We start from the raw sequence: 24,872 nt of genomic DNA, 5'->3' as shown, positions 1-24,872 counted from the left end.
CCTTAAGCATCTCACGCGTAATATGGAGGCAGCGTCAGGCCCTTCAGACAAGCCCCAATCTAAAAAGGCCAAGAAGCCATGGCCTGCTCTACCTGCTGGTCCCTCTGTTCCATGTGACTCCCCCAAGGTCGATGTGGGCCCAAAGGCTGTTCCGGAGTCAGTAGATGTTCCTTCAATGGGTACCACAGTGGAAGCCGTGAAGGACTCTACCAGCACATCTGCGAGGGGAATCGAAGGAGTCTGACTCAGGACTGTTGCCAAGTATCTGAAATCCAAAAAAAAGGTACTACAGCTTCTTACAGACAGACTCCCCCTCTCGGTCTGCCATATCCCCTGTTCTGTCGGCCTTCTTAGATGCCTTTACAGCTGCTTCTAAGTGCCCTGACTCCCAGCCTCCAGCCCCCAAGTGGCCAGATACATTTTATAAGGTGCCTGAAGACTCCAAGTTCCTCTTCAAATGCCTCCACGTGGACCCTGCTACCATCTCGGTCTCTGCAGGTAAGGCATCCAAATCACTGCCTTCTACTTCCTTGATTCCCTCAGATAAGGAGAACAACATCGTGGAGAGATGAGGGAAAAGGTATATACCTCTGCTACTTTGGCCTTCAGGGCAATTAATCATCAAACTCATATGACCAAATTCCCTGGCATTTTTATCAGATGCAGGAAAGCTTCTTTCTAAGCACCAGGCTTCTTCTACCAAGGCTAAGCTCTCCTCCATTCTTAATTCTTCAGCCCAGGTTACAAGGCACTCCATTATGTGCAGTTCTGATGCCGTAGAGGCCTCAGCTAGGGCAGCTGCATCTGGGACTGGACTGAGAGGTATTCATGCCTCAAGCTCCAACCTTTGCCTGATGATATAAAAGATAAGATTATGGATGCCCCTCTGGACAACAAAGCCTTGTTTGGTAACTTGGCTGCAGAACTGTTTAAATATTTAAAAGTAAAGGGCAAGGAGCTGCAAGGTCTAAAACATATCCTTGTTTCCTGTGTCCCCAAGTTTCAGAAAAATTATCCTACCAAAACCACCTTTGTCAGAAAGCCGGCCAGGCCACAGTCTTCCAAAGGTAATAGAGAGCCTAGGAAACAACCCCTATCTAAGTCTGTCTCTTCTACTCCCACCCAGAAGCAGCCCTTTCAGACTATGGCTGGTAGTCTGTGACTACCTGCCTCCAGACCCACTCATTTGTCTCTTCACCTCTGTCTTTCTCTTCCTGCTTGGAATCAGGTAACTCAGGACTCTTGGGTCCTAGCTATCATTCGACAAGGATATTTCATGGCATTGCAAACTCTTCCTTCCTTGAGGGGCATTCCACAACCCCCGAAAGAACAACTGGAATGTTTTTCCCAGGTCCAGCCTTCTCTCTCAAGACACTATTCAGGAAGTCCTGCACTCCCAAGTTGGATAAAGATTTTACTCCAATATTTTCCTTATTCTCAGGAAGGATATCCCCTGTAGGCCCATTCTAGACCTTTCCCATCTAAACACCTTTCTGAAAGTTCCCACCTTTTGTATGCTAACTTTACTCACCCTTCTTCCACTCGTACTTCCCCAGGCCTTTATGCTGTCATTAGACATCAAGGATGAATACCTTCTTATCCCTATTCACCTTCTGTTCAGGAAATGTCTTCATTTTTCAATTGCTTCCTCACATTTTCAGTTCTGTGTTTTGTCCTTTGGTCTGTTTATGGCACTGAAGGTCTTCACAAAATGCTTGTCTTCTGTCATAGCCTACTGCAGACTACAGGATATACACATTTTTCCTTAGATGACCTACTCCTCCAGGCCCTGTCCCCAGACATCCTTCAGGAGAATCTCTCCTTCGTGGTGTCTGTTCTGGAGAGTCTAGGTTTCACGATAAACTCTCAGAAGTCTACTCTGATCCCTTCCCAAGATCACATTTTTCTTGGCTGTAGGATATGGGTCTATATTATTTCGCCAAAATGTAATTCTGGCGAACACCTGTTCATTAACCCCTAATCAGTAAAAATCACACCAGCGATTCACTGAATTTACTAAAGACAATGACATAGTTGTCTGAAGCATGATGGGCCAACTTGTAGTTGACTCAAACACACCCAAGTGGGGGGCTTCTCCCCTCACCCCCCCCCACAACTATATATATCAAATCCGAGATTGTATTACAGTGGCAAAAAGGACAAAGTTCTGTAGTTGTCCATTGTGCTTCAGCTATTTCATTGCCCTTAGCAAATTCAGTGAATCACTGAAGCAATTTTTGTTGATTACGGGTCAAAAAATAGGTGTTCGCCAGAATAACATTTTGGTGACCCAATAAAGACCCCAGGATTCAAACAGGATACTAGCCTCCTTCCCTCCAGTAAAGGTCCTGTCCTCTTACTTACTATTTCCAGGACCTCTTGCTCCTTCAATCTCTGACTGCCAGGGACTTTATACACCTCTTGGGGTTCATGGCCTCCAGGATTTTCATGCTCCCTTTAGCCAAGTTACACATGAGAAAATTCCAGTGGTTCTTGAGGACAGTTCAGATCAAACACTCTCATCCTCTAGATTTTGATTCCACTCCTGTCCTGATTGAAAAGGGAGTTAGACTGGTGAATACTTCAGGTTGCAAGGAATCCAGGTCGACCCTTACAACCACCTCTCCCCACTCAGGAACTGTACATGGATGCTTCAGATTTAGGATGGTGGGCAGCACTGGAATTCTGGAAGGTCAGAGATATCTGGTCTCCATGCCAAACAAGGGAGCACATCAACATAAAGGAGATGAGGGCCTTGATTTTCACCCTCCAAATCTTCAAGCTTTTCCCCAGGGTCCTAAGGTGGTTCACAGAAAATGCCATGGCCCTCTTATATGTCAACAAATGGGGGGGGGGCAAAGTCTTACCTCCTGTGCAGACTGGCTTTACTGGCCTGGGAGCTAACCTTGCAGTTCTTCAGGCTGTCTACATTCCCTCAACTTAGAATGTTGTGGCAGACACTCTCAGCAAGTCCATGACTCTATCCCATGAATGGATGTTACACAGGGATGTGTTTCTGAACATGGTCCATCGATGAGGTATACCTCAGATAGATCTCTCTGCCTCCCGAGCATGGAAGGTGGACACTCTTATCTTTCTCTTGGAAGGGGATGTTTCTGTTTACATTCCACCCATTCCCAGTTCTCCAAAAGGTCCTGCAGAAAATTTAGTGGGAACAACCAAAAATCTTGCAGGTGACCCCATTTTGGCCAAGATAGCATTGGTTCCCCCCTCCTCCTGCATTTAGCCAAGGGCAGTCACCACACAGAATGGACCTATTCAGACAGGACAACGGAACTCTTACATTCACAGATGTCAACTCTAAACCTGACTCTGTGGGTGATGGAGTTCTGATTCCCTTCAGACACCTTTTTTCTGAGGACGTTCCTCATGTTCTGCTGGAGGCCAGAAAACCCACAACTAGGAAATCCTACATTTCCAAATGGAAAAGGTTTTCCATCTGGTGTCTCAAAAAGGATTTACAACCACTATTAGTGGATATCCCAGTGGTTTTGTCCTATCTGTGTGAATTGATGAAGAGTGGGCAGTCTTACTCTTCAGTTAGAGCCCATATTTCTGCTATCTCTGCATGTCTGCCTATGTCTCCACCTTTAGCTTCTAGGCTGGAAGTTAAACTCTTCTTAAAAAGTATCCTTCACATCAGACCACCAAGGAAGCCAGTACCTCCTCCTTAGGATCTCAGTTTTGTCTTGGAGAAACTTATCCTGATCCCATTTGAGCCAGCCAGTTCCTCTTTTCTACAAAATTGCACCTGGAAAACTGTTCTTGTGTCAATTACATCTGCCAGAGGGGTATCTGAGTTACAAGCTCTGATGTCTACCTCCCCCTTCACAGTCTTCCATAGGGATAGGGTCTCTTTACACACTAATCCCTCCTTTATGCCTAGGGTAGTTAATGAGTTATTTATCAATCAGTCTATCAACATTTCAACCTTCTTCCCTTCTCCTCAATCCTCTAATGAGAGGATTCTGCACACTTTAGGCAGGCATAGGCAACTCAGATACTACTAGAACAAAACCAATTCTATCCACAAATCTGAATGCCTGTTTATCACCCAAAAGACCTAGGTCAACCTGTTTCCAAGCAGACTATCTCCTCTTGGATTTCAAAAGCTGTTTCCTTGTGTTATATAGCCAGTGGAAAGAATCTCCTCTCCTGTTAGGGCACATTCCAGTAGGGTTGGACACTTGCTCTATCCTGGAGGCAGCTACCTGGTCTTCTGCTCATACCTTCACTAAACACTATAAACTAAATGCCATTTCCAGGTCCAGGGTTGGATTTGCCAGAGCTATTCTTCATGGTTTTGTAGAAAATGCTTCTGCTCCTCCGCCCAATTCTTCCTCTGCATTAGCTTTGGCACTTAACCTCTTGTTATGAATGCTGCAGCATACGAATAGGCGGACATAGAATAGTTGTGTAAAATCTTATCATAACCATAGATGTCCTTCTTTTCTACATGGTGCAGTATTACTCCCTCCCTGAACCATCCCACTGATGCTTGCCTGGCCCCTGGTGGCATGTTTTCCTCATCTAAGATCAGGCTGGTGCTTTTGCGGCATTCAGTTCTGAGGTTGGTACGTGCTGACATCCGCTTTATGCTTGATGTCTCTTTATGATCGACATACATTTGCTGATGTGCAGCGTCGCACATACCTCACAGTAGCATTAGACTTTTTTTTTTACTGGCCGGATGTACGTGGCAGACTCCCTCATTATGACTACTGCAGCATATAGAAGAGAAAGATATCTATGGTTATCATAAAATTTTACACAGCTATTCTTTAACTCTAGATATGAAAGACACCTGCCTGTCTATAGTAATATACAAGGACCATAGACAGTGCCTGACTGCCATTTGACATTTCTGCTGCACTCATGATTTTTACCAAATGCTTAATGCTGCAGTTTTACCCATGTCAGTGCCAAGAGAATCCATCTCTATATATCCCTTCCTAGATGATTACATTATTCAAGCTTCCTCAGAACAGGAGCTGAAGATAAGATGGGGATATTCATCTTGCCTTACTAGGAACATATGTATAGCTGTCATATCTTGTGATGGAGAGTAATTAATCCGTACTGCTGCTGTTTTAACCATATTAGTCTTGTACCCAGATAGTGTCCTGAATTGGAAAAAGTTTATATTGAAGAGGCTGTAATCAACAGGCTGCATATGTGTATGGTAATTAAATATTTTACCAGTAAGATGAACACAATCATTTTTTCTTTCACTTGCCCAGTCCAGATAGGATAAAGAGGCCATGAAGCTAACTCTTTAGGCATTTATGGCTCAAAGTATTGAGTTTTGCTGTAGATGTTTAGTTAAGAGCTTTCTGTGAGTCTTCAAGCTTAATTCTGCTTCTTAATTATGAGTTTCTAATGCAGAATCTGAAATTATATTGGTTTAAGAGATGCTGTGCTACTGTTCATAGGTGTTTGCTAGGTTAATGACCACTAGGTCCTTATAAGTCTAGCCGTGCAACCAATATATGACCCATAAATCAATGATTTATATAGGGGGTGATTTACTAACTACCTCTGTCTATCACAGACATAAGCATCAGACCAAGGGTGACTTTTCGATTACCCATCCACTGATCCAAGTTGAGATTATATAGGGCCAGGGAGGAACTCTGCTTCAAAAGGATGGGAAGCCTGTTCCAGAGAATGGGAATTCTCTGAGAAACATGTCTGTCCCTTCAATATGTCCTATTTTGTCACAAGAAAAAATTTAGGCCTTTTAACCTAGTTCTGATGCTGTTTGTTTGCAGATGTACAAAAAGTTCATCAAAACAGGGTCCAAGAATGCCTTGCATGCCAGGCAAAAACCACCTCACAGAACACTGTATGATACCAAATAGAGACACGGCTTTGCGGTGATCAATGTAGGACAATGTATTTACTCTATGCATCCTTTTTTTAAGGAGCTTGTGGACGTTCCGGTTGCTGCATGTGTATGATCAGGTACATACCAAAAGGGCCTTTGCACTCTTTGATGGGTCTGATGAGGGCTAAGTACAGTGGTATTATGACCTTACTAGACCTAGATACCATGTCCTTGCTTATAAGTTGAGCAGCATAGAAGGATTGTCTTAATAGCTTGGACACATGTTTGTTGAAGGCTAAGTTACTATCTGCACGAGTTCCCAGATCCCTGACTAATGAATCAACTTTTAAGGGTGTTCTATTGATTATGTAGTTACCTGGGGTGGCTGAGTTCCCGAAAGGTTCTATAATGCATTTGTTGGTATTCAGTTTTAAGCCATGGCTTTGGCATCAAGCATTTGTCTGTGTTACACCTTCCTGAATGGTGATTTCATCTGGGGGGATTCAAGTGACTGCTTCCAGTTTGCAGTCGTCTGCAAACCTGGCTAGCATGCCTTTGACATTCAATAAATAGATGCCAAAGAGGAGTGGGCCTAGCACAGAACTCTGGGGGACTCCACTGATGACTGGCCTCTTTTTGGAGATGACCTTACCGATGCTAATCTCTTGGTCCTATCAGTGAGCCAGCTAGCTATATAACATGTTATAAAGGGGGTTATACCTAGTTCCGTATGTTTGTTGACAGTGCCTGAGTGGAATATTGTATCAAATGTTTTAGCCAGATCAAGGTAGGCAGTATCCACAGTTTTCCCTTCATCCATTGCCTTAGTAACCTTTTCAAAGAAGTCCACCAGATTCAGTAAGCATGACAAAACCAAATTGGGATGGATCCAGTGTTGGAGGTCTCTTATGTCCTTGTTGATAATTTCTATGATAATTCTTTCCATGGCTTTGCAAATAAGACTAATCAGACAAATGGATCTTTAGTTTCCAGGATCTTTTAACGGTCCACCCTATGACCATTGCAGTATTCCACTTCATTGGTACAAAACCTTATGAAGTTATATAATGAATCCAGGGTTCCTGATAAGTCATATTTTAGACTGTTCAGGAGGCATCCTGGGATGTTATCAGGGCCCACTGAGATCATGTTCTTTGCTTTAATGAGAGCAGCCAGTACATGCTCCCTAGTTATAGTTGGAGGGTTTTGTTTGATGGTAGTGCTTTGAAGGATGGTTGGAGTGAGCAGGGTAAAGTTGAAATTGAATTTGTCTGCTAACAGGTTTTGCTATGTCACTAGGCTCTGTGAATGTGGCACCATTAACTACCAGTTCAGTATATTTTTATGTGCTGCCCTTGAGGTTTCTGAAATAGCTGAAGAAGACCTTTGATTATCTTTCACCGGAGTGGCTTTCTTAACCTCAAAGTTGGCTTTCCTTGACCTAATTAGCCCTTTTAATTGCCTACTTAGTTTAATGAGAGAATTTTTTATCTCAATAGAATTACCTTTCCTGATTTTTGTGATATTTTATTACGTGGTTGTATATCCTGTTTAATTTTGGATGTCACCAGGGCAGTTTGTTCCTGGGGTTAGTCCAGGGTTTTCATGTGATAGGTGTACAGCAGCCTCCGTGCAGACATTGACATAGTTGTACAGAGCTTCTGAGAGCAATTCAGCATAGGCTGCTGTGTTCTCAAGGTGTGGAGGGGCATTGAATTTGACAAACCACCACTTAATAAAAGTTAATTGCCTTGGAATAGTTCCTAACTGTTACTGGTTTTAATGTGTTTATAGAGTTGATTTTGATTTCAAAGGAGGCAGCATTATGGTCGGACCTTACCAGGAAGGATGAGACATTGGGAGGTGCAGCGTTCGTCCATATTTTAAGCATGAGGGCATATTCACTGTTTGGCCAAGGGTCTTTGTATTTATAAAGTCCAGGAATCTGTGCCTGTGGATTTGAGGTGGTATAGGATTCCCAGTCTACAGAGGGGTAATTGAAGTCTCCCATGAGTAGATTGTAAGGGTAGATGTTAAGTGTCTCCAGTCGGCCCAAGTTTGCAGTAGCGTAACTACGGTGGGGTGAGAGGGGCAACATGGGGACATGATCAGCTAATCTAGATTGCTGTCTAATGCAATACTGTCTTTTAAAAGCCGATATTGTATTTGTGGTCAAATGTGAGCACTGTAGCACTCCATGTGTGGTCTAAACTGTAGCAACTGCTTGCTGCTGCTGAGTCTGTTGCTACAGTTTAAAAATAAAAAAGTGCTATTTCAGAAAACTCAAGGGCAGCACACAACAAAACTGAGTACACCTCCATGCAGGCAGGGTATAAACTGTAGCAACTATTTGCTACATTTGTAGCAAGGAGTTTGCTACAGTTTAAAAAGATTTTTGTTTTGTTAAATTAAAACATGAGCACTTTAGTTGTCCTTCCAGACAGAGTATAAACTGTAGCAGGCAGTTTACTAAAGTTTAAAAAGAATTTATCCGGTGTTGTTAGTCTTCATTAATTCTTGACAGTTGGGATATGGTTCTGATCCTCGGAACTGGCTTGGCCTTTATACAGCTCACGCCAGCCAAAACTTCTCGAGTCAAGGCTCTACCCACAATGCCCCCCTCTGCATTACTTCAGATCTTGTTTGCCACTTTGTCAGCAGGAAGCGTCAGCCATTACTCTCCGCTAAGTGCCTTAATATTTTTTCTGTTCGTATGCAAGTCTACTTATTTCCATTTAATTCTACTTCCTTCTCTTATATATAGGTATATATATATATATCTATCTATATATATATATATATATATATATATATATGTGTGTGTGTGTGTGTATATATATATATATATATATATATATATCTATCTATATATATAAACATGTACTTCTGTGTGTGTGTGTGTGTGTATGAGCAGCTCTACCCCATTTTTTTCTTCTTTCTCATTTCCCCTCTGTTTATACCCGTAGAGGTTTTTCTCTCAATACCATCATTTGTATACCTTCCCTCCACTTGCCACCTTGGTAATCTTTCTACCATTGTTGGTAGACATCTCCACCTTTTTTATCCTTTCTACCACTGCTCATAAATTTTCTGCCCCTTCTGCCATGTGTAAGTGAGTGTGTGGCAGTGTATAGCAGTTTTCAAAATGGTGGAGAAACCACCAAAAGGTACATCTGGATTTAAACAAGGTCAGCACTGTGGAAGAAAGATGCCCAGTACTGATGGGCATCTTTCTTGTGTCTATTGTTTAGGAGCCTCTCACCTAGGTATTGAATGTGACTTGTGTAAAGGCTTCAGTCAGAGAACTTTAGTTGAGTGCCAGAACAAGCTCATTCTAAAGGATTTACTTTAGAAGCCTTATCCAAGACTGACTCCTCTTCTAAAGATTTTCCAAAAAAGAGAAGTCTGTCAATAACAGCATCCCTTTTGGTGCCGGTAGCACACAGGCATAAGGCTTCTTTTCCGACCTCTTCAGAACCATCTACCAGTGTACCAAAAGTTGATGTCTCCTCGGCACCGTCTACCAGTGTACCAAAAGTTGATGTTTCCTCGGCACCGTCTATTTCCAGGGTGCCCTTGGCACCGAGGTTGCCTCCAGCTTCCTTAGTTTCTGGCTCGGTGCCAACCTCACCCTCAGCTCAGCATCATGTTTTGACTCCCTCTTTGCTTATCCACTCGGTGCCGAAATTAGATCAAGACCTGTCCAGGGCAATATATTCTCCCTCTGTACTCCCCTTTGTGAACCAGCTACCTGGTCCCTTCCTAGAGCGTCCAGAGTCTTCATCGGTCCTTTAAGTTCGATCCTCCAGGAGTCTTTCTGAGTTGGATGTCGTAAGGTTGGTAGATCAACTGTTGGTGGCCAGAGGCATTCCTGCGCCTTCTCAGGTCCCTCTCCCACCTGGACTTAGGACCTACTCTCCCAGAACTCCTACTGCTTCTCCTCCTCTGACTTCAACCGGAGTTTTAGAGCCCAGCACTTCAATGTTCCTGGTACCAGCTATTTCAGTGTCATTAGGTATTTCTACCTCTGCACTGGATGTTGCAATGACTTCTTCGGTTTGTTCTGTGGAGCCTACAGACTTCTCGGGGCCGTGACTTCACCGTCGATTCCATGGCTGTAGATCCAGCACCTTTTTTCTTATGGTGCAACTTTGTCAGTTGTGGGCCCTTCCCTGGCTCCGGCTTCAGGTGGCAGGCTCTCGGAGTGGGGTGTGACCTTGGTTCTGAGGTGGTCTTTCTCTGTTCTGAGCTCCCACTCCTCTTCAAGGGGATCTGCCTTCCAGGCCATGGAGAAGGTCTTAGCCTCTTCAAGCTCTCAGCTGGTTGCTCCTACTTCGGAGTGTCATATTTCCATTTCCTCTGGTCCAGAGTTGTCACCAATCCCCATGACAGGACAGCGGGCACCGGGGCTTCAAGTTGCCCAAGAAATGGGCCCTTCTTCTTCTGAGTCCTCTGCAGAAATACCCACTGAGGAACCACCGCGTAAGAAGACATGCAAGAGGAAGCACCTCGATTCCTTGAAGAATCTGTCACTAAGGACACAGATTTTGATGAAGGGGAGGGTTCCCCCCAGTCTCCCCCTGAAGATGTCTCCTTTGGAGACATACTGGAAGTTCTAAAACAGGGGTAACTGGACAAGACCCATCCTTGGAGGAAACCATGTACTTGCAAGCCTTCAGTGCCTGACCATCTACTTCCTGGGTGTCTCCACCTGCTGATGACTTCATCAAACTAATCATGCAGCAGGCTTGGAAGACTCCTGATGCCATAGCTCCTATCTCCTGGAGACCCGACAAGATATTATCACCCCCCCCCCCGGAGGACCCCCAGTATTGGGCCAAAGGTTTAAAAGTAGATGCCATGGTACTGGCAGCTGCCACCAAAAAGGAACTTGCCGATGAGAGTCCTTCTGTACATCCACCTAACATGGAGTCTAGGACAGTGGACAGGTTTGGAAAGCAGGTCTATGCTTCATCGACTTTCGGACTTAGGTCCTTGAACTTTATGGCACATGTTACTAGACTCTAGAGAGACCTGATCAGGGAATTATCAGAAACTCTAGCTGGGGCTGTGTCTGACAAGGTACAAGATAAAGTTGCCTCGCAGCTAGTCACCCTGGAGTCTATTTCAAACTTGTCCATGTGGCTCATTGCACATGCAGCTGAAGGTACAACCAGGGCAGTGGGTTCCGGCATTGCCATTAAGCGCCACTCCTGGATAGGGTTGTGTGATTTTGCTGAGCCCTTCAAGTCTTCCTTCGTCAATGCTCCATTTGATGCATCATCCTTGTTTGGCCCCAAAATGAAGGGCACATTAGCCAGGTGTGAAAAGGATGGTAAGACACAATCTGCTATGGGCATTCATCTTTCTATTTCTCAGCAATCCTTTTCCAGGAATCAGAGGAGTGGAAAAATGTGGTTCAGGAAATCCAGGAAACATGGTAGCAGCTCCCGTTGAGGCAGAGGGGGGAGCTCAGATGGAAGATGCTGACCCCGAGGAAGAGGTGGCCCATGAAACCAGGGGTCCAGATACTCCTTTTATGGACAGCCCTACCAGTGCTCCTGAAGGGAGGCACGATTGCTTACCTCTGGAAGCAGTCAGGGGAAGAGTGCCACTAAACTCATTAGCCTGGCAACAAATAACCTGCAATACTTGGGTGCAGAAAATCATTACCAGAGGCTATCACATCCCTTTCACCCTTTTTCCACATTCTATAAGGAAAATCTCTGGCATTCCACTCCATCAGAGGGATCAAGCAGCCAAAGAAATCCAAAAGCTGCTGCAGAAAAGAGTCATCCAGAAAGTCCCACCAAACCAGATAGGATCCGGATTTTACTCAAAGTTCTTTTTAGTGCCAAAAAAGATGGGGGGCTGGAGGCCAATATTGGATCTCAGCCTTCTGAACAACTTTGTGCAGCAGACAAAATTCCAGATGGTCACAGTTCAGTCTATTCTTCCCTTTCTGGAAGAAAATGATTGGATGTGCTCTACAGACCTTCAAGATGCATATTACCACATAAAAATGGACAAGTGCTCAAGAAGGTTTCAAAGATTTTGTATGGGGGTCACTCATGACCAGTTCAAAGCGCTGCCCTTTGGTCTCACCACAACCCCCAGGGTGTTCACCAAATGCATGGTAGCTGTCACGGCCCATGTGAAGTTATGCTGATTCTGGCTGTTTCCTTATCTAGATGACTTGCTCCTCACCGTCCTGACCAGGCATCTACTGATTCAGTCCATAGACTTCATCACAGGTCTATTCAGTACCCTGGGCATCACAGTCAACTAAGAAAAGTCTCAGCTATCCCCCACTCAAGACGTAAGAGTACACAGGAGCCCAACTCAACACGGTCTCATGTATAGCTTCTCTACCTCTTCACAGACTCTAAAAAAATAAAGTCGCAAGTTCAGTCTATTTTAATAAGAAACAAGGTACTCGCCCATCTAATTCTTCAAGCCCTAGGATCCATGGCAGAAGCTATCACTCTGATTCCACTGGCAAGATTTCACATGAGAATAATTCAATGGCTTTTAGCCTCACAATGGTCCATTCTTTCTCACCCAGTGAATCACCAGATCTTGATAACAGAACATTGCAATAAAGATTTGTCCTGGTAGATGAAATCGGAAGAAATCCTAACTGGTTGTCCATTTGTTCCCCCTCAATCCAGGGCCATAGTGACCACGGACATCTCCAATAAATCTTAAAATGAAAATCAAGGAATTTATTGGTTCTTTCAATAAATGACCCTACCCCTGAAATAATTGGTCTCCCAGGAGGGTAAGTCATATTCTTATGGATCTTAGGAATTGCGTAAATATAGGGGTGCCTAGATTCTTTCATCATTAGTTTTTTAACATCACTACCAGATAAAAATCCAAGTCTTTCCCCCCTCTCAAGCAATTCTACAAGCTCATCAGTGTACTGTTTTAGTGGGTTATCTTTCAATTTTCTATAAACATCTTCCTTGAGCAATGCTTCAGCAATGTTAGTCTAGTTAATGAATTGATTGATTGATGAGTTAATTGTCACTGTATTTAAGGAGATGAGTTTGCTTTGATGAATTGTTCCATTGAAGGCAAATTGCCGAGGTACCAGGACATGTGAATAAAGGAAGATTTTTCATCTCTGTGGTTGGTGTTTCGCTCTACTTCACCTGGAGTTTTTTGGTGTTTGGTTCGTGTACTTGTTGGTGTATTATTATGACCATGAACATCTCCCAGATGGGGTGGGGGTATTATCTGGGAAAGACAGTCCAAGGCACTTAGTCACCTCAAGAGGCCAACTTGCATATCAATGTCCTGGAAATGAGAGCAGTGCTTCTAGTGTTGCAAACCTTTCAAGCTGCTCTTCCTCTAGGAACAGTTGTGATCCAATCAGACAACATGTCAGTAGCCTGGTACATCAACAAACAAGGGGGAACCAAGTCCTACCCCTTCTGCTGGGAAGCTCTCAGAGTTTGGCAATGGGCGATATCCTCCAAATGCTTCCTTGTGGCAACGCATGTCCTGGGGAGCTACAATATGATAGCGGACAAGTTGAGCAGACACATTCTACTGCCTCACGAGTGGTCTCTAAATCAGAAATTTGCAAAAGAATGGGACTTTGTGCATGTTACCAGTAATCCAGAATACCCACAGTCATATGGACTAGCTTGAACGTTCAGTACAGAGTGCAAAGCAATTACTAGAGAAGCCAAAGCATAATAATACCAATGCCTTTTTGAATTTACTCAATCTCAGAAACATACCCCTTGATGTTATACTTGGCTTGCCTGCTCAGAGACTTCTGTCTAGGCAAACCAGAACAACATTGCCTATCAGTTCCATTTTTTGAGGCCTAAAGCTAAGAACAAAAGAACAATCAGTGCCCAACTATTCAGAAAGCTTTCTTTCCAGAAGTCCAGCTATGATGGGGGGAGAAGGGTAATGTGGGGACATGATCAGCTGATCCCAATAGTCCTCTAATGCAATACTGGCTTTTAACAGCTGGTATTGTATTAGATGTCAAACCTGAGCACGGTAGCACTCCATGTGTGGTCTATACTGTAGTAACTGCCTGCTACAGTTTAAAAATGAAAAAAGTGCTATTTCAGAAACATCAGGGGTAGCACACAACAAAACTGAGTAGACCTTCATGTAGTCAAGGTATAAACTGTAGCAACAGTTTGCTACATTTGTAGCAAGCAGTTTGCTACAGTTTAAAAATATTTGTTTTAAATTAAAACATGAGCACTTTAGCTGTCCATCCAGACAGCGTATAAACTGTAGCAACTGTTTGCCACATTTTTTAAACTAAAATATGAGCACTGTAGTGCTCCATGCAGGCAAGGTTAAACTGTAGCAACTATTTGCTACATTTGTGGCATATAGTTTTCCACAGTTTAAAAGACTTTTTTTAATAAAATATGTTGCAGGAGGGTTGAGGGCAGGGCACAGAAACGGGACCTGAATGACTGGGGCAGGAGGGGTGGGTTTGTTTTTTCATGTGTTTTTCTACCTGGTTGGTGTGCCAGTAGAAGCATTTTTTTTTTTGCCCTTCATTGGAAGAAAGGGGATCTAGATCCAAGTGTAATAAGTCACTCACTTACAATGTAGCATTCATTTTATTACACTGAAGTGTTTTTTTTTTTTTTGCTCTTGAACAGCTGAGGGGATGGGGCAGCACTGGTTCATAATACTGGCTGAAGGAGCTGGTTGAACCACCTCCACTTTTGCAAGTATACATTGTGAACTTCTTGGGACATGGAGACTGACCTGTAGTTGGCTAGGATATAGTATGGAATTTGTCTGTGGTGACCTGCACATGAAGGAACTCCAGCACATCATCCTGCTTGACCACCCTAAAGGTGTGGTTGTTACTGGTGTATATTGAGGCACCTCCACCTTTAGCCCTTGTCTGTGCAGCTACTGGTCTTAAACTTTGGAAGGCACTGAAATCTCACACTGCCTGGGTACACTTAGCCACTTTAAACCATGTCTCAATGACTGAACAGATATCTATATTCTCGGGTGTGAGGAGGGCTTGGAGGGAGTGTAGTTTTTTTTAATTTAGGCTGCTGGCATTGAACAGTAGCACCTTGAGGATCTGTTGAGTTGAGTCTGCTATTTCAATAGGTTTATCAATTTGGCATTGCCTAAAAAAAGGCACTATGGGGTGGATAAAGTTTTAGCCACTATTTGAAAGACTAGAGGGGAAAGGTGCAGACCGTGCTGGGCAAAAAAGTATTATCTATTAACCATGTCCTCCCAAGCTGACAAAAATTGGATCCCCTTAGAATGCCACTAGAAAGACAGTTAGTTGTTGAAATCAATCATTTTCCTGAAAATATGTGGTGCTTTGTCACATAGTCTATAGTCTGCAACTTTTCCTCATATTAATTGTCTGGATGTGATCTCCATTAAAGATCAATCTTCAACAAGCAAATATCCAGGATCCATGCTGACCCTTTTGTCCTCTCACCCTCCCATACACACGCTTTGTGGAGCAAGGATGAAACTGCTGCAGGTGTCAGACTTTCTTCAAAAAAAAATGCTTAATCTATGGGGCCTATAATGGAAAGTAGTGGAAAGGAGGTTCATTGTCCTTTTCTTTATGATGAACTGACAGAGTCTTGACATGCAGAAGTGCCAAGTGGTCCCCCAACAAGGACTGCTTGAAAATCTTCCTTCAGAGTACCACCTGATTTGTAAATGACCCACATGTATTGATTGGTAGGATTATCTTAAACATCTACTATTGTATCCAGTTAAATGTTTACTGTTTAGAATTGCTTTGTTATCACTGACTGTGTAGAACAGAGATCTACACACTACAGCTGTTTGACTATCCCCTTTGGTTGCAGCATGGTCTAAAATATGGCTAGGCTTAACAGCAACATTCAGATGGTGAAGAGTTGGCTTTAAAACATTTCACCCACAAGTGAAAAGTGTAAAACTAAGTATCAGTTTTTAAAACTACAGTCTACCAGTACACTCCAAGGCAAATGGAGACCTACTGTTTCTGAGGACTAGACTGTTAAAGTACATCAGTAATGTTAAAATAGTTTGTTGACATCAGTGCCATACATGCATAGGTATATATTGTTCTCCTAGGGTTTAGTCTTTCACTGGCTCTACCCACTCCGTTCGCCCTGCAGGCAAACTCCGCTCCCCTACCCTGCCCCCAATTTCCACCTGCCCCCAGTACCTCTACATTTATCCTCCCTAACCACACACCCCTATCCACACAATCACTCACAGGACCCACCTCCTTAAAGTGATATAACCCACTACCATTGTGTTACACACAGACCGCAATTAGAACTTACCCTATATATTAACCTATAAATACTACCTCATTATGCTACTTACATCTAGCTCACCACTCCCTTAGGTCCTTCTCTTAGTTCTACTCCTACCTTTCCTTTCTATACCTTACCTACTTACATTCTATGAATACTTTAACTGACTAGGATTTCATTACTCCATAAGGTAAACCTCTACACCAATACTTGAAGTCCCTCTTAGCAATGCATATACACCCAGCACAACAAACTACCTACCAGCTAAGCATCACAGATTGACTCACATTAAATTCTATAGTCCAAGAACTAGGAAATTCCACAATCTAATATGTAGACTCTTAAAACTTACAATGAGATTACAAGTTCACCCCTTAATAGATGGTGATATCCACCCAAACCCTGGACCAAACTCTACCACAACTTCATTGCTCCACACCCCAATTCCTGCTAGCACACAATTGCTCGCAAGGCCCTCTAACTCACTCTTGATAGCTCATCTTAATATTCGGAGCATAAATAATAAAGTTGCCTACGTACATGCACTCATGGATGTACATTCATTTGACATCCTATGTCTTACTGAAACATGGCTCAAAAAAGCAACACAAGATAATGGGATTATTCCACCCAGCTACAATATCTTGAGGCTAGACTGTAAAGCTAAGAAGGGTGGGAGAGTAGCTATTCTATATAAATCTGGATTACAGGTGACTCATAGATTCTCAACCTCCACTAACAAGTAAGGCTGAAATCCTTATGTCCAAATTACAACTAAATAAACGTAAATCCATCTACGTCATCTGTGTTTATTTTCCCCCAGGTAATAACTCTAGCACCCTAGAGAATATCCTTAGTTGGCTATCGAATACCTACCCACAAGAAACCATAGTGCTTGGCAACTTTAATATCAACTGGAGCAGCTGTTTCTTAGAACAGCCACCTACTCATATTAACCTATATGGTTTTACTCAAACTATTACATCCCCTACAAGGACCAATAAACTTAATGGCAAGGAAAGCACCTTAGATTGGATTCTCATAAACAGTCACCACCAAACTTACACAGTAGGAACCCTCACTGAAGACATAAGTGACCATTCACTGACCTTCATAATCAGATATAAGAGTGACATTCCAAACCCAACGACCTATAGGACAATAAGGACCAAAAAGAATTTTAACCCTGACAGCTTTCAAAAAGAATTTTTGGCATGTGATTGGTCACCCCTGAAAAACCTACCTCTAGAGGAAGCAGTAAATATACTTTAATTCAAAATTCCTAGCCATTTTAGACTACCACGTTCCCAACACACACAGTTAGAGCCAGGACTAAACCAGCCCCGTGGCTCTCAAAAACTACCAAACAAAAAATACTCCTTAGAAACAAACTGTGGGCAAATTGGCGTTCTACTAAAAACCCTGTAGATCAATTAAAGTTTAGACAGCTTAGAAATGAAACAAAAAAAAAGCCATATTGTTAGACAAAATAAGTTTTTACTTTGAGCTCCAACAAACCCACCAAAATAAACCACAAAAATTTTGGTCAGACATTAATAAACTCTTACACCCAGGTCACTCAGTCACACCCATCCCTTTAGGCTCTGATCACGATAATCCCAAGCAAATAGCCAATACCTTTAACACTTTTTTCACAGAGACCATTCAATCTCTTGCCAATCCGCTATCTCCTGACACATCATCATCAGCCACCTCCATCACTAATGCACCCCCATCATTTCACTTTCAGCCTGTTCCTACATCCCTTGTCCATACCCTTTTACATAAGCTTAAATCTACCACCCTCTCTTCAGACCTATTACCTGCAGAATACCTGCAAAAAGCTGCAAAAGCCATAGCCTTCCCGATTTCCATCCTGATTAATAGAACTATTACTGAAGGAAATGTCCCATTACTCTGGAAAATTTCACACATTATCCCCTTGCATAAGGGTGGTAACTCCAATGAATTATCAAATTATAGACCTATAGCCATATTATCCCCACTGGTAAAAATCATGGATAAACGCATTCATAAGCAGCTGTTAAACCACCTAATACAAAACTTACTAGCCAACTGCCAGCATGGTTGTAGACCATTTTATAGCACCATCTCTGCTCTCTTATCTTTCACTGACTGTATTAATAAGAATCGCAACAACGACACTCTATCTTCAGCCCTCTTCATTGATCTTTCGAAAGCCTTCGATATGGTTAACCACCACTTACTCATTAATATACTCAAAAACCTGCATCTAGACACACTGGCTATTCAGTGGTTCCAATCATACTTAGACAACAGACAGCAGACTGTCCTATGGGAGAACAACTTATCCTCCCACCTCCCGATTGCCCTTGGTGTCCCTCAAGGCTCCATTTTAGGCCCTCTCCTATTCTCTATTTTTATAAATTACCTATATTCTGTTATACCTCAAGCTACTTGTATCCAATACACGGATGATTCCACGTTAATATGCTCTGCCACCTCACCATCTGACCTACAGTCCCTAACCAAAATATGTTTAACACAGTCGAGAAATGGCTTCTACATCGATGCCTCATTCTGAATCCCAAAAAAAACCAAACTGCTATTATTTACTCCCACCCATAGGGCCTCCCCACTTAATTTTACTGTCACATCTAGCAATGGTACTATTATATCTCCTGATTGTACTACTAAACTTCTTGGGGTTGTACTTGACAACAACCTTACCTTTGATTCCCATATTAATACTACTATAAAAACAGTCAACAAAAAATTAGGATCCCTATATAGGATTAAATCCTTTTTGACTCCACTAGCCAGGACCACCATTGCCCGTACCCACTTAATCTCTACCCTTCTCTATGCCTTGCCTATATATATATATATATATATATATATATATATATATATATATATACACGAAACTATGTAAAAACAACCTCAACAAGCTAGCAATCTCCTACAATAATATTGCCAAATTTGCAACTGGGTCTGCCTTCAGACCCCATAGTTGTGATAATCTTAAACAGCTAGGATGGCTAGAACTGCCAAATATAATACTATTTAACCAGTTAACAGTTACCCACAAGATCCTGTACCAAACTACTAACACACCAATACTTACTAACCTAATCACCCCCTATAACAACCTCAAGACCCTACGCTCATCAAATAAACTACTTGTACAAATAGGTAAAGCTAACAATTTGGCTAGTGACTCCTTGTTCGCCAATACTGTGGGCAAAACCTGGAACTCCCTCCCAAAAGACCTAACCACCATTACCTCTACAACATTATTTAAAAGCAAATTGAAGCTATGCCCTTGTTCTAACCCTAACTGCCTCAATTTTCTCAGAGTACTAATCACCATACCTGTATAAATTAGTTACTTTTCTGCTAACTACTAAGAGAGTGTATGCGCTACCTACTTTTTCTGTTAACTACAAAAATATTATTCTCTTATATTTAATTTTTATTAGCTAAATGTTTGAATGGCTAACCATAGCTGAAATATACTATGATTCTATTTACAGAAATGCAACAAAATGTAATGAATGGGATGATTATCTGTAAATCTAGCTGCATTTGTAAATGTCACATATTATAAATGATAGTGTGTTTTTTTTTGGGAGCTTTTCATATATCCAGTTGGACTAGCCTGGTTAACAAATGTAAAATAAAATAAATATATTTTTAAAAGCCAGCTAAGTATTCTTTTTCTGTTAAGTTGTTTAACTAGTAGCCTATACCATTTGAGGCTGTCAAAATGCTCAGTAACTATAAAGTGTAAAAAAATGCCTTTTATCTTTTGGGTTGCCATCTTGTTAAACTAGGGTTAAAAATTTGGCTGAGAATATAGACTTGAAAATGGATATAGAGGACTGAGCAGTATACTAAAGCATAATCTTCATACAGAATAATGGGTGTTCATCGTCATTTTAATAGGAAATTATTTCATAGTCTGGAAAACATCAGTACAGTTGAACTTTTGCTACAGATATTTAATTATGGTAACTGACACTCCTTTTCTTTCCCCAGATCTCCCTTTATGAGGAAAGATATAGCAAGGAACCTGTGAAGTTTACAATTGGAGTACCTAGTTCTAATGAAGAAGATAGTACTTCAATAAGTCATATGAAAATGAGCAAAGATATTCCCATTCCCAAGCCAAGAATATTACTACCACAAAATGGGCAGCAGCCAGCAAAAAATTTGCAGAGCAGCAGAAACCAAACCTTCAATGTGGAAAAGATAGAATGCGGTCCAAAGGCAGTAAACATACTTGAAGCTCCTGTGGCCCCACCAAGGACGAGAAAAACTCTGCCAAATTTAGCTCCTAAGCAAGATCTTCAACAAAGCAACATCCAATCCCTAAATACACTACAGAACAGTTCAGGAGTTGCTACTACTACTGTTACCACCACCAATGTTACCAGATGTAGTACTTTTCATGGTTCAGCTGCGATACAGAGTTCAAACCCCTTTAAGGTGGATAATGCCTCCACAATCTCTAATGACTCTAATAATCCTTTCATAGTCACGCAGAGCAATTCACAGATCACTAGTGAATGGACAGCTGATATCATAGCTGGATCGTTTAGCTCTTCAAATGGACCAGCTTCCTGTGGTGCCAAGTCTTTTAGCAACTGGGTTACATTTGATAGTGACGATGAAAGCACAAGAACATCCAATGCCTACAATAAGCAATGTGGACTTGGACAGGAAAGAAACACATTGTAGGATCCTAATTTTCACTGAACATTTCGCATGCCAGCATTGCTAAACAAACAAACCAAAAAAAAAACACTGTTAGGGAATGTTTTTATGTTTAGAATGTTTTAAAATACCCCCACAATGTGATTCTTTTATTACTTAAGTGTTTTTCATTTAGTTTTAGAGGATAGTGTATGATTTGCCAGTTTGAATTTGGAGAAAAAAAGCTGGTGACATTTTTTTTTTTGTCAGAGGCATTTATTTGGCTAATGATGTAAGTGTCAGATGGTGGGGGTGAGGATTAGATTGCCAAGAGCCAGTTGTTCTTTCTCCAGGAGGGCATTTTGGGATTACACACAGCAATTCTTGCATCCCAGTGGAAGCTAAGTAGAATCACTTCTTTGTCCAGTACATGTTATGAAATGTGCAAATGCTCAGTGTTGCACATTCAGTGCCATATATTATTCGAGGCTCTTGCACTCAGAGTTAAGGAATGCTGAAAGAACTCCAGCCACATTACGGTGGACCTGTGTGCCCAAACTCTTACCCCATGTGCCACAAGTCAGTCTTGGTACAACCACAAGGATTTCTACCTTAAAGTGGTTTTATAAGGGGACAAAGTGGGACAACAGGGAACTGGTGGAACTGCTGCTCAGTAATGGACTATGAAGAGAGACAGTAACAGTGTATAATTTGAGGTCCAGCTGCTTGCCTGAAGTCTGAGATGTGTAATGTTTTTATAACTTACCAGCTTCAGGACCTTACTCTGTATAATCTTTCATTTAGAACAAGACACATTAAATTCTCCCTGATCAGTTACAGCATTATTTACTGATGACATACGTAGGCAGCAAGGTGATGGGATAAAGTGTATGGATAAGCAGAACTACATTTTGACATTTCACATACAGCAGTGCTACAGGCATCTCACAAAGTAAGATATGAAGTTTGTAGTAAAAGTAAAGATTAAATAAGTCATTCTCAGTATAAACATATACATTTTATCTGTTAATGTCACTAGGAGGCAGTAGATAGACACCATTTGAATCCTGTATTGCTATTAAGCAAATGAACTGTTCATCCGTGCACACAGTCCTGGCATGTCTTTTACATATTATTTACAAATGGGTATATAGATGTGACAGCTGTTTAGCATAAGATATCACCCCCTTTTGTTTCAGTAGGAAATATGAAAAGTGTATAAATTCACCAAAAAAATAATAGTCTAGTGAAATATATAAAATCTATTACTGTATACCAGATTTGTACAAAAAAATGTGTACTTGCACTATGTTTTTGGTTTATTGTTTTAAGATGAAAAGTACTAGACTTATGGACATGGATGATCAATACGTAATAGTATTAGCCTTTCAGAAAGCTAAGGACCACGTTTCCATTTGTTCAGATTGCTCATTTCCTCTAAAAGATATGGTGATCTGGCTGTTTCTGAATGAGTACCTCCACTTGCATGCTTAATGGGGGCTTAAGCTTAAGTAAAAAATATCAATAGTGTATTTTTCAAGAGTCTATAGCAAGTGTATAGTTTTGCAGAGTTGCATATACTTGCTGTACCCTGACAGAGTGGAAGGCAGTAAAGAAAGATTGATGTAAAATAGCTTGTTGACATTATGAGATCACCATTTCACAGGCCCTTCGGCAGTAAGTGGGCACAACTGAGGTAGATGGTAGAGGTAAGGCTTACAGGAACCATGTGTTGATAACTGGAGTGCAGTTAAGGAAGAGGCTGTTAGGAATAATACAATGAAAAACTACAAATAATTATAATGGTAGGTGTAGCAGATTTTGCTGGATAACACTGCTTTCTTGTATCTACCCAACACAGAGTCAAACAAAAATACTGATGTCATTGAAAGGATAATTTTACTAGCCTGCTGGTGCGGACACCAGAATACCTAAGGGTTGAATATATAACACAGGTAACTACTTAGGAGCATACAGATGATCACCTGAGGGCTGAATATATAACACAGGTAGTGGTCTCAGGAGCATGCAGAAGATTACCTGAGGGCTGAATATATAGCACAGGTAACAGTTTCAGGAGCATGCAAAGGAGTGCCTGAGGGACAGGTGGTGATGAGGTTTGCAGTGCATGTTTGACTGGTGGTCAAGATTGGAGCAATAAATTGCACATAGGGAAATATGACAAGCAACATGAACATGCAGGAACAGTTGGCTAGGTTACTGCATGTTACTTGGATGATACTCCGACAAAGAATGCAGAAGAGTTGGCTGAGTCAAAATATTTTTTTGGTTAGTATTTTGATGTATTGAATCCCTGTGGGTAATATAGATAATAAGGTACAGGCAACAGAGTACAGCTTAAAAGGAAACAAAACAGATCTAGCTGTAACTAAAGAATGAAGCCTATGTTGAGCATTTCAGTGGTTGGTTCATGCGGTGTGCAATATTGATTCAAGTGATGGTATTGAGATCTGTTTGGGAAGTAGTGCTGTGGGACTGACTTTTAAAATTAGCATAATGAAATTAATTCATAAAGATGCCACTTCTGTTATAAAGTATATTTCTGATCACTGCACTGAATAACTCAGTTATGTTTGTTTCATTTTGTTGTTTATGGATTGTTATTAACAGAACCATGCTGCTGTGAATTTTCTTTATATATTTTTTTTTTTTAATTTTCTGGCCTCTGTGGAGCAGAGCATCAGTTGCTTTTGTTGCCTCTCTTCAATCTCAGATGCAAGGAGTTGCTCTTGACTCTGCCAGGATCTATCCCAAAATCCTCTCACTACCTGAAGAGAGCATGAGGTGTCCTAGTGCAGCAACATGCTCATGGCTATAGGGTTTTTTTATTTATATGTCCTACCATTTACCAACTCCAGTACCTAATGTGTAGTGAAGTAAGGCTTTTATGGCCAAGAACATTAGTCAGTGCATACACCTGGTATTTGTAAGCATGGGATACATACCCCCTGTATCACTAGCAGGGCTTCTATACTTGCTTATGGCCCCTCCCTTCCCTTGTATGATAGGCAAGCTTGTAAAACACTGCTGCCTTTTCTGTCATCTCTTACATTGCATTATTTTCCTTTGGTCAGTATATTTCATCAGAGGAGAGGTAAAGATCATTGTATATCCACATGCAATGTACTAAATATTGAAAAAATGACTATGCAGTGTTGACTAGGCATTTATTTTGTCTCTGTCTTTGGGGTACACAGGCATAATATAAACATCTGCCTTCTGCCATTGTAGTGACATTTTTTTTCAAGGTTGCTGATATAAAGATGCCATAGGGAAAGTAAGCTTGGATAGGTAGATGGAGTAATGATGCTCTTAGGTAATTGTTGGTGGTCTACATTCTTTCATGAGCTTTGTGAGCCTTAACTTTAGGTTTGCGTTTTCTCAGAAAATTAGTTTCACTAGTGAACTACTGATAAAATAAAAAATACAGATTTATTTATACAGCTTATTAACTCCAATAAACGTTGGATTTTTGAAGTTTTAGAAATTTGTTTTTCTAATTTAGTTTGGGGCTGTAGCACTTTAAGTACTGTATGAGAAACTGAAATGTATGTTTTTCTAGATGTCTACTGTGATTATTTTACAATAAAAGTCACTGTGAACTGAGGATCACAGAGAAGGCTGAAATAAACTTTGTTTATGACTACTTCCTGGCAATAAGTGAAACTAGTTTCAGTACTTATAAACTAGTTATAAGAATGCATTCACACATCTTTTAAGGTTTTATGTTATGTAAATTTGTACTGACACCACTTTTATGGATCTTACCAAATGTCTGTACCATGATATAGAAGCAATTGCTGTTGGGCATTTAGTCTGGATTTAGTTTCCACAGACTAGAGAGATTCTCAGACTGCTGGGAAAATAGATGGCTAAATGGTGTCGTGTGACCCTACTTTTCCACAAGAATAGTGGATGCTGAGTTCCCTGGGGATCAGTTTTGGGAACATCTTCTGGTCTATTTATATTATAGATTCCTCTTGTCATTATGGTGGCTCAGATGTTACTTGGTGTGTGATACAATAGTCCATAAAGTGTCT

At 41.4% G+C, this 24,872-nt stretch overlaps 1 protein-coding gene across 1 annotated transcript in view; it reads left to right on the top strand.

Moving 5' to 3' along the window:
• Positions 1-24,463, top strand: part of SYNJ2 (synaptojanin 2) — a 1,514,156-nt gene extending 1,489,693 nt beyond the window's left edge. Inside the window, exon 28 of the mRNA XM_044063657.1 lies at positions 20,155-24,463. Coding sequence (XP_043919592.1) covers positions 20,155-20,856 — 702 coding nt within the window. The 3' untranslated portion in view covers positions 20,857-24,463. The remainder of the gene's footprint in view (positions 1-20,154) is intronic.
• Positions 24,464-24,872: the final 409 nt, after the last annotated feature.

This window comes from Protopterus annectens, chromosome 1.part0 (assembly GCF_019279795.1).
Source record: "Protopterus annectens isolate FY-2018-M chromosome 1.part0, PAN1.0, whole genome shotgun sequence".
Taxonomy (NCBI): domain Eukaryota; kingdom Metazoa; phylum Chordata; order Ceratodontiformes; family Protopteridae; genus Protopterus; species Protopterus annectens.
This window is presented reverse-complemented; position numbering and strand designations above follow the sequence as displayed.